General features: G+C 33.2%; 1 protein-coding gene across 1 annotated transcript in view; it reads left to right on the top strand.

The window, feature by feature from the left end:
• Positions 1–11,580, top strand: part of LOC106869250 (helicase ARIP4) — a 71,257-nt gene that overhangs the window by 20,883 nt on the left and 38,794 nt on the right. The window contains exons 2-3 of the mRNA XM_014914910.2: positions 7,685–8,631; positions 10,971–11,047. Of these exons, the coding sequence (XP_014770396.1) occupies positions 7,721–8,631; positions 10,971–11,047 (988 nt within the window). The 5' untranslated portion in view covers positions 7,685–7,720. The remainder of the gene's footprint in view (positions 1–7,684; positions 8,632–10,970; positions 11,048–11,580) is intronic.

Here is an 11,580-nt window from a genome sequence, read left to right as displayed (position 1 = left end):
CAACAATGTTTAGTGAAATGTGCTAATTGAAGTAAGTTGGCTCTAAAATATATTTCTTGACAGCTAATTGTACTAGTCAATTATGTTTATGACTTTATCATAAATAATCCTAGAAAACTTACATGAAATTTTTTATTTAAAGCAGAATTTGAGTTGTGGAAAAAAACTCTCAAAATCAACTCTTGCTACAAAAATTAAGGTATGGTGTTGCAGAAAGGTACAACACACTTTCTCCTGGACTTCAGGCTTAACATTTTTTTTTTTATATTTCATGTTAGGATTGGTAAAAATAGAACAAAATCTCAATCCTTATGAAAAAAAAAAAATTTTTTTTTACCTCTATATAGCACTCCTATTATTAGTATTTCTTCACCGTCATCCACTTCCTTTGGCACTATGGTCATCATTTTTCTACAGGGTTTTTTATTTATTTAATATCTTATTCTGATGTTTGTCTAATGTTTTCCAGTTATTTTAGCATATTTTTGTGAATATGTCGTTGCTATTATGTTAAACTGTCATATGTCCAAATTTGGCCAAATACATTTTTTTTTCCAATATTTATTGTTGCTTGCAATATAGCCAGTTCTTTTGGTCAAACTATCATATCTTCAGTTGCTTTAAATGCCAAGATATCAAAAATTGTCAAACTGTAGTCCAACAGTTTTGCTATGGAATGATGAAACTATTTTTTTGTTTTCAGAAAAAGCAACATTTTGGACTTAAGACACTTTTGCATAATAGCAACGATGTGTATTTGTGGTGGCTGTGTGGTAAGAAGTTTCGTTCTCAACCACATGGTTCTGGGTTCAGTCCCATTGTGTGGAATCTTGGGCAAATGTCTTCTGCTGTAGCCAAAGAGTGGATTTTGTAGATGAAAACTGAAAGAAGCCCATGTTATATATATATGTGTGTGTGTGTGTGCGTGTGTGTGTATGTGTGTGTGTGTGTGTGTGTGTGTGCGTCTCTGTGTTTGTCCCTCCACCACTGCTTGAGAATCAGTGCTGGTGTGTTTATGTCCCTGTAACTTGGTGGTTCAGCAAAAAAGACTGAAAGAATAAGTATCAGGCATTAAAAAAAAAGAGCATACTGTGGTCAGTTCATTCCACTAAAATTCTGCAAGGTAGTGCTCCAGCACGGCCAGTCTAATGACAAACACATAAAAGATCAGTTTTTAGTTTATCAAGTATGTTTTTGTATTATTTTATGGCCACTGCTACCACTAAATACATGGTGTGTATATGTGAGTTCATAAAAAGATGTATGTATGTTTAAATATGTATTTTATCTTTTACTTGTTCCAGTTATTAGACTGTGGCCATGCTGGTGCACTACTTTCAAGTATTTTTAGTTGAATGAATTGATCCCAGTATTTTTTTTAAGACTGGTACCTATTCTATCAGTCTCTTTCCTAAACATACTAACAATGGTTGTCAAGCACTGGTTGGGGACAGACAGACAAACACACACACACATGCATGATGGGCTTCTTTTCAGTTTCCATCTATCGAATCTACTCAAGGCTTTGGTTGACTTGAGGCTATAGTAGTAGACACATACCCAAGGTGCCACATAGTGGGATTGAACCCAGAACCTTGTGGTTGGGAGGCAAGCTTCTTAGCACACAGCCACGTCTGCACCTTTTATATATTTTTATTATTATTATATATAATGAAACAGTGTATTTGTTCATAGTACCAAAGACAGAAGTAGTATAATATGTTATGTGAAATTTAGAGATAGAATTTAGTATAATAATATGGGAACAAAACAGTTCCAAATATACCAATCTTTACAATGGAAGATGCATGATATGTTTAATTGGAAGCACCTAGTAACAAGAAAACTGCTGTTGATTCAAATTTTAGACTTACACTCTTTCATAGATGTTAAAATAATAAATGGTAGTATAAAACATGTTTGAAAAGATTGATTGTGTAACTGATCTAACCTAAGGTGGAATAGAAAAAGCATTTTCAATCGTAAAATATATTTATTTAGATTATTTCCTTTCTTAACATTTTTCTTTCAAATGATACATGAAGAATTAGTTAAATGATAATTAGAATTATACAGCATAATTTAGCAATAACTGTTGACACCTGCTGAACTATTGTAATTTCAAACTATTGTCAGACAAACCTGTAGTGTATTGGAATTGTAGTCGATTGTTTCTGTATCATGACTTTGCTCAATTAGAGTTGATATAAGCTATTCAACAAAAACAGTAGTTGATAGAAATTTACAGGACGTAGAAACTCTGCCAAATTAGATTGGAGCCTGGTGTTGCCATCCGGTTTCACCAGTCCTCAGTCAAATCGTCCAACCCATGCTAGCATGGAAGGCGGACGTTAAACGATGATGATGATGATGATGATATACAGTTAATCAGAAAACATTTATAAGGAAAAATTATTTGTAGACATTGATAGAATTTGAGTTGTTTAGCCATAGGTTAACCCTAATTGAGCAAATCTATTGATCAAAACATTCCAACCATAGCCATTTTATCCTTATTGGGATATCTAGAACAGGGTTTTCAAACTGTGGTCCGCGGACAGCAAATACTTTTTATGGGCAATTTGATTTTATATATGTTTTTTAATCGAAATCTTTTAATAGACAATAAACCTATTTGTTAAATGTTGTTAAATAAATAAATGTAAAAATGTTATTTTAAGCAAACATTTATGTATAAATTTCATAAGCGTTTATAAGGGGGTCCCTAAGGTAAAGCCTGAAATATAAAGGGGTCCGCAAGTCAAAAAGTTTGAAAACCCCTGATCTAGAACTACATTGTCTAATTTGTGCTTTTGTATTTTTAAGGTTATAGGGTGTTGTTTTTTTTTATTTTACAGAGGGTTAACATTGCATCTACTATATTGATATTATCAAGTATTCTCTTCATAAGGGGGTGAACACAGGTACTGGACAACTAACACAATGTTTATCTGGCACTATATTGTCATTATGGCCAAGAATTACTTAATTCTGAATGTTACAGTCTATTTAGTCTACTTAGCAGAGTCTCTTTTCATTGTTGGAGGGGGGGGGGCAGTGAAGTGATACTTAATTCTTGTCTTTCTCTTTGCATATATATGATTGTATCTGTTACAGATTACTTTTAATATGAGATGAAATCAGTACAGTAAATCAGTTTTACAATGCTACTACTGTTTACATTTGTTAACTCTATCTCTCCAAGTGGGACTTTTGTATTCATTCTGCCTGTCCTTCTGTTTCTAAGACAGTAGGGGTAGATTTAGTGACTGTATCTTTCAGTCAAGTGACCAAATACAAGCTTCTTTATTGACTCGTATGTTAAAGGTTTTAGTGCAATGATTGCTCTCGTAATGTTTTAACCTGTTTTAAATAGTTTCTTTTATTTAGTATATAACTATAAAGTAGATTTTAATAAGCTTTATTATTGGTATTGGTTGAATAAAAATTCTAAGTCATATTAAAGCAATTTTCTTTTCATTAACAATATGAAAGTTTTACTCAATGCACTGTAAAATAGGAAATACTAAAAGTAACTAGTCCGAACAAAAGATAAATATGTTCTTTTGCAAAAAAGCTGGCATATTTTTTGTTGTTGAAGTTCAATTTACATTTACCATTATGCTAGATTTCCATTGTACATAATTTTGTCAACTCATATCACTATCTTAGATAGTTAAATTATATCTCCGTAAATGTAAAAAGTCATTTGCAAGCTATTTTCTTTTTTGTTTGGTGGGTAATATGTATTTTGTGTGCGATCAAATTCTTTCTATTGAGTTTTCTGTGAATAAAATGAATTTATTGATGTAAAGAAAGATTTGATTCTTTATCAATCAAACTTGTTATAAGCATTTAGATTACACTTCCAAATGTTATGCTTATTTATTCACGTTGTTTTCAATTAATCATACATTATTCTTGTACCTTCAAGAGTTTAATGTGATTGCTTATTTTTAGAATGATATTGTAAGGTAGATGTGAGAGGCTGGATCAGGTCAGTTTTAATATAATTACAGGTAGAATATTTGGGCCAGATATTGTCAGTTTAAATGCTAATGGGCTAAGTTTATAATTTTTTCAGACTATTAAAGTATCAGTCGCCTATCACACTAAGGTTCTTAGTTCAAATTTTGCCCGATAGTTTGTGCACATTCAAGAATAAAACTCTTGATGATGGTTGGAAATCCAACCAATTGAAATGAAGTAGGATATGTAAATGTTAAAAAATGCTTCATCACTAGAGTTGAGATAAATAGACTGAACAATTTATAATCTTATTAATAACTTATATAGACATTTAGGCATTGAAATACTATCGTTTGCTAGACAAATAAAATAAACATCTTCATTACTTTACACTAATTATAAAAATCAATTGTTATTTTCATGTTTTGTGACTTAGTCAAAGTAGAGGGGGCAGTGTCCATTACCTTTGTCAGGGCCTCTGTGACTAGTGGGAGGAAGAGATAGAGTTATGCACAGGCCAGAGACTAAGGGTCCCAAAGGGCCAGGTAGTTGTGTTTAATTGGGTGACAGATTAAATCTACCATCCAAGAACAGGAATGGGCTCCCTTCACAGGTTTTCTTTGGTCAACTTGAGCCTCTGGGAAAAGACACTTGCTGAAGGTGCCAGGCAATGGGATCTGCCTCAAAATCATGTGGTTGCAAAGTGAATTTCTTACAACATGATTGTTCTTACACTTGTTATCCCTGAAATGCACTTTTATGTAAAATACCAAAAATTAGTATGTAACAATAAACAAAATGATGGTGCCCCAGCATGGCCCCAGCCTTTTGGCAAGAACACATAAAGGAAATAAATGAACACCCACTTTTTGCAAACCGTTATAGGAGCTTCTATGTTAAAACTAGCAGCAAACTCTTTCTCAAATCACATCCTACCTTCTTAAGAAAGAAAATACAGGCTAATCTAGTTCTGGAAACACTGAATAAACAATGAAAGCTGGAATTCTTTTAATTGTAGATCTTCAGGATCAAAGATGGCCTAGGGTTAAACAGCAGTAACAGTTAATTTGCAAGTCAACAAGATGACTTCTACATAGTTTCTCCATCTATCAGAAATACTTAAGTCTCCTCTAATTCACACTTTACTGTCTTAAAAATAAAGAAAGGATACAGTTTAAGATTCTAGAAAGTATTACAGTATGTAGTGGACACACTATGTCTACAGGATAACAATTGTCCTAGGGTTAAATAGGAACAATGCTTATCAATTTCATATAATTTATAAACATCTAAATTTGATAACCTTGCATTTTGGTGGTGGACTTATTGCCTGATTTGACATCACCACCTGGCTCATTGGATTCCTTTAGTGATGCCAACTGTATTGCAAGCATTCTGACCAGTTCTTTGGTTTGAGAATAACTTTCTCTCTCCTGCTTGTTAGTCTCAGGCTCTGTATAGATAGGATTGTAGGTACTGCCTTTCTCTTTGACTAAGATTTTCAATACTAGAAGGACCGAGTGTGTCAACTGATGCATTTTGAAGTCTTAATTGCACACAATTCAAAAACTGATTTTGGCATCATGGTGCTTGACTTTTCATAGTTTTATGATATCTATATACACTATAAATTATAGGTTGTTTGTACCAACTGTAAAAAAAAACAAAAAACACATACTACCTATAAGGACCATGCGTCAATTGATGCACTTGCAACTTTTGAAACTTGCACTTGCTTTTGTTTATTAATACATGTGACACTGTTTTAGATATTCAGTAATTGCTTAGCCTTTGCAGCTCACAAAACAAAACTGCAGTTTAGTCAGAACAATTCGTCACAACAGAAGGGAATTAGCAGAAGCAGTAAAACAGGTGAAACCAGTCTATGAAACAGTAGTTTTGAAATCCACAGAGAAGCCTACTGTCACACATCATACCAGTGCAAAAAATCAAAGTCTGTTGTTGGTACCTTACATCAACATGTAGAAATTCTTTCTGAAAATAAACCCAAGAAGCCTAACCCTAACCCTGACACCATACTTTTTTTTTATAACAAAAATAAAATAGGCGTAGACATGCTTGACCAAATGGCAAGGCATTATTCAGTCAAAGCAATCAGTAGATGATGGCCAATGCATGTTTTTTTAATATTTTGGATGTTGCTCTTGTAAACAGCTTATACACAAGTGTTTGTAACTCAGTCATTAGTGAACAGGAATATATTCAAAAAGTTGCTGAAGATATTTGTGGTGATTCACCTCATGGTTGTTCATGTACTATCAAACACCTACTGAGGAAACTTCTTCCTCTAAAAATTAAGTCAGATGTATATATGTGGAAACAAAATGCTGAAACAGAACCACAGAAATGTATGGAGTCTGTAAAAAACCTCTGTGTGGCAAATGTGTGCTGAAATATTGTGATAAATGTTTAGAATTTCAATAAATTTCTTTCTAATTTGTAAGGATAAATTTCTATCAAAATATCAAACTATTGTGACTAATATCATGAAATCATAAAATCCAGTAGATTCATACATTTAATAAAGGTTTTCTACTTATCCTTTTCTTTTTTTTTTTCCCTTTCAAACTGAGAAACCTCATTGCCTCAAATGACACATTCTGGTCCTTAATGGTAGGTGAAAAGTCCGGTCCTTCTAGTGTTAAAAATGTAAACAAGGCAAAGGGTTGTAAAGCAAAAGATCTTGCAGTAGGTTATCATTAAAACATATAAAGACAGTAGTCTTATCAACCCTGATTGAACAGATCATTTGATCAACGCTGTTCTAATCACAATCATTCTGTCTATTTTTCATAGTGTATCCAAAAGCCCACCATCCACTGTATCCTTTTTTTTAAAATTATTTTTTCAAGATAGGTTTGATTTAAAGATGATTTGGTTGCTAATTTTAGCAGGTCAGATAACCACATCAGTTAACACATTGATATACTTTGTTCCTAAATGTCTGTTTTAATTTATTTTGCTTCATTCTTTTGTTTTGTTTTTAATTAAAAATATACTAATGTATTCTAGCTGTGTGATTAAGGACCTTGCTTTCAAATCTTGTTTCAGCATTAGTCCCACTACATGGAACCCTGGGTAAGTGTCAACCCAGGGCTGACCAAATCCTTCTGAGTGGATTTGACTGATAGAAACTGAAAGAAACCCATTGTATATGTGTGTGTGCATTTTGAAAATAATGAATTTAGTAAAATAACTGTCATTAAATTAGTGCTTGGAATATAAATTAACATGAAGTTTTGCTGGGAGGTTTCCATTTACATTACTTTAAAGTAGGGAGTTTGTATCATAGAACTAAAAGCAGTTGCAGTTTTGATAGTATCAAAAGGATTAAAGCAGTGAAGGTGTTATATTTGAGTTTCACTCGTTGCTAAAAGCTTAACATATCAAATCAAGTAGTTAGCATTGTTTATTGAATTGCAAACCTTTAGATCCTCAAATAGATTTTCCTGACTAAAAAAGCATAAAAAATTAATGATGATAATTATTCCAAAGTGTTAATATTATGTTTTTATTAACTATTTACAAGAGAATATGTATTTCTTCATGTCATTTATATGTTATAGTATACTACCAATATAGAGAGTTGTTGATTAAAATTAATCCACTTACTTTCCATAAATTTATTATGTATTTGGAATTTGTTAACAATAAAGTAATTTTATTTTTCTGTTTTTCTGTCTTTTATTTCCAGTTATCAAATACCAGTCTAAATAAAATATCGGCCAATATGGAAACTAGTGTTGATAATATATCCAGTTGCAATGCTTCAATAAACCAATTAAATGATCAAATGGCAGAGGTTGATTATTTAGATACTTTAATTGCAGCTGTTACCAGCCACAAAGAAGATACTCAAGAAAATGATAATTTAACTGACATTCAGAATGAAGTAAATTCTGATAGTGAAAAACCTGAAGATAAAAATATTGAAGAAAATCTGATTGGTAACGATAAGATGGATCCATCTTCACCCCAAGCTCATTCAGAACAGTCTGAAGAAAGAAATGATGACGACGAAGAGGAGGAAGTAAAGAAAGAAGAACCTAGTACTGACAGCAATAAAAAGAAAAAGAAACATAAAAGAAAAAGAGTGAAGAAAGTTGAAAATGATGACGATGAATCTGACAGTGATATAGTGGAATCGAAACAATCAAAAATTGAAATGGAAGATATTAAAGACATAAAGGAAGAATCAGATGTGTCCTTTACTCCAAAAGATGAAAATGAAATCAAAAACGAATCTCCATCTTCAAGTGAAGATAATGCTGATAGCGAAAGCTCAAATTCTTCGGATTCTGATAGCACTAGTTCAAATTCATCTTCAAATGAAGATGGTGACTCCTCATCGTCTTCTGGAGATGATGAAGATGAGGATGGAGACAATGATGACGATGACGCTGACGATGATGAGGATGATGATGATGATGATGATGGTGGGAAAGATAATGAGGAAGAGGAAACGCAAAAAGATACAGAAAAGGTAAAAAGCAAAGAGAAGAGCTCTCGTAAAGGACGCAAGAAGAAGAAAAGTGACAGCAATGATGAAGAGAAACCAAAAATTTCATCTCGAAAACGAAAACTAACACTCAAACGTCAACGGAAGAAAGAGAAAGAAAAAACCAAAAGAAGAAATATTAGGTAAGCATTATTTTGTTCAAAAATTTTATGAGTTTTATATGTGTGTGTGTTTGTTTATTAAAGTTCACAAAATGAAATTGTTTTGCCTTGAGGAAGAAGTGAAGTCTAGCTTTTCCAACAGAATACTTCATTGGACATACTAATTGTCAGTGAAATCCAACACTAGTTTTCTCACATTCTTCTGTATCAATTACCATATATATATGTGTGTGTGTAGGGATATGGACTTAAAAAAAAGAATTTCTCAAAACCAACATCCATCCTTACTATACCAAGTATAAAATCTGAATTTTAACCTGTGATTCTATGGAGCAACCTTTTCTTAATATATTGCAATATAATAATATACATACTGGCTGTGTGGTAAGAAGCTAGAAGCTTGCTTCCCAACCACATGGTTCTGGGCTCAAACTCTCAGCAGTAAATGTCCCTGTGGCTGTTGGAATGCTGTCCTTATCACTGACTAGAAAACTTTATAACTTTGATTAACTTGTATTTAGCTGTTGGTTTTAGTTCATCATATGTTAAAACATGCTAAGAAACACATGTGCCTGTCATGTGTTGAACCATAACTAAAACTTGTAGCCTACTGCTGTGATATGTTTGTTTCAAATTTTGGCACAAGGCCAGCAATATTAGGGGTAAGTCAATTACTTTGACTCCAGTACTTATTTTATCGACCCCGAAAGGATGAAAGGTGAAGTCAATCTTGGCAGGATTTAAACTTAGAATGCAAAGATGGATGAAATGCTGGTAAGCATTTTGCCAGGTGTGCTAATGATTCTACCAGCTTGCCATCTTACTGCTATGACAGTAAGGTGCCATCTTACTGTCATGTAAGGTGGCACCTTACACTAACATATACACTGGCCAAAATAAGTTTAAGACCGGTATTGACAGTTGTATTCCTTCATTAATATATTTTTAACAAAACTGTATAAAATTATTTTACTTTTTACAGTGTGTGTAGAATTTTTTCTCTTTCAAAAGATATAGGAGTTATATATCTTTCTACAATTCAAATAATTTTAATCTGCAATTAATTCAAATGATTAGAAATTGTCGGGAAAATAAGTTTAGACCGTACCAAGATTATACACATTGATAAACCAAATGGGTGGTCATATGGCTGGTCAAACTACACTGTTTTGTTTAGTAATCGAGCATTGTCACACATTAATTCACTATGGGAAAGCGTCGTGGTATCAGCCAAGTTACTAGATCAAAGATTGTGTTGCTTCATCAGCAAAATGTGTCCTCCATGAACATAGCAAGCAATTAGGATGCAGTAATACGGCTTGTGTTCAAGCATGGAAACTTTATCAAGCCACTGGCCAATACAAAGATCAGCAAAGAATGAGCACTCCAAGAAAAACAACAATACAAATGGATCGGTGAATTCATAGGCTCTCTGAAGGTAACCAAATGCTAGCAGCAGTGGACATTTGCAAGCAATTATCTGATTAAACGGACATCAGCTTTACACAACAAACTGTCAGAAACTGCCTAAAAGAGCAGTTTAAGGCGAGCTGGCAGAAACGTTAGCATGCCGGGTGAAATGTTTAGCGGTATTTCGTCTGCCGCTACGTTCTGAGTTCAAATTCCGCCGAGGTCGACTTTGCCTTTCATCCTTTCGGGGTCGATTAAATAAGTACCAGTTACGCACTGGGGTCGATATAATCGACTTAATCCGTTTGTCTGTCCTTGTTTGTCCCCTCTGTGTGTAGCCCCTTGTGGGCAATAAAGAAATAAGAAACTGCCTAAAAAAATTTGAACTGTTTGGCTGGATTGCTCTAAAGAAGCCGATAATTTCTGAGATGAACTGGTGGAAGTGGATCGAATTTATTAAAAGCCATATTGAATGGATGGCCAAAGACTGCTCAAAAGTTCTTTGGAGAGACAAATCCCACTTCTGCATCAGACAGAAAAACTTATGTTAGCTGCTGTCCAACTGAAAATTTCCATCCTAAGTGTGTCAAGAAAACGGTGCAAATGGGAGGTGGTGGGTAATGGTGTGGGCAGTGTTCAGCAGCTTAGGTGTTGGTCCAATTGTTAAAGTTGATGGCAGATTGAGCAGTGTAGGCTATCTGCAATTAGTAAATAAAAATGTGCTGCCATATTTAAATAATCAGATGCCACTGGGATCTATTTTCCAGCAGGACAATTGCTCCGTTCATAAGGCTAGGAAAGTTTTGCAATATTTTGAGCGCAATAATGTGGTGGTTATTGAGTGGCCTCTGCAGAGCCCGGATTTGAATCTGATAGAAAATTTATGGAATTATGTTCCTAAAAGAGTTCATGTTATATATAATTTTCCAAATTATATACTTTTATTGAAGAAATATGGCAGGTGATTTTTGTGCTCATTTGTCGAACTCCATATCATGCCGTCGTAAGGCCATAATTGAAAATAATGGTTATGGAACTAGGATACTAATAATAAATTTTTGTTTGTTGATCATTTGTGATGTAAATTTTCAATTTAAACAAAATAATGTTGGTACAATCTTAAACTTACTTATTTTGCTGACAAATTTCAATCATTTGAATTAATTGTGCATTAAAACTATTCAAATTGTAGAAAGATATATAATGCCTGTATCATTCGAAAGAGAAAAGATTCTACATAAACTGTAAAAAGTAAACTAATTTTATACAGTTTTGTTAAAAATAAATTAATGAAGGGATAGAACTGTTCTTATCGGTCTTAAATTTATTTTGGCCAGTGTATGTGTTTGTATTTGTTCACATACATGTATAAAACTATTGTATTGAAGGTACAAGCATATTAAAATTAGTTTTTTTTCATATAGTTCCTTGTTAGTCTTTTATGTTTAATTTGAATGATGGTAATGATGTTGTGTTTAATAGTAGGTAGCAAGGAATAATTGGATGTTGTGATAAAATCATTCTTGTGTGTGTCTATTTATGTGCCATCTTATTTATTAG

Source organism: Octopus bimaculoides, chromosome 3, assembly GCF_001194135.2.
Source record: "Octopus bimaculoides isolate UCB-OBI-ISO-001 chromosome 3, ASM119413v2, whole genome shotgun sequence".
In the NCBI taxonomy this organism is placed as follows: Eukaryota; Metazoa; Mollusca; class Cephalopoda; order Octopoda; family Octopodidae; genus Octopus; species Octopus bimaculoides.
The sequence above is the reverse complement of the archived record's forward strand: the minus strand, read 5'-3'. Positions and strand labels throughout refer to the sequence as shown.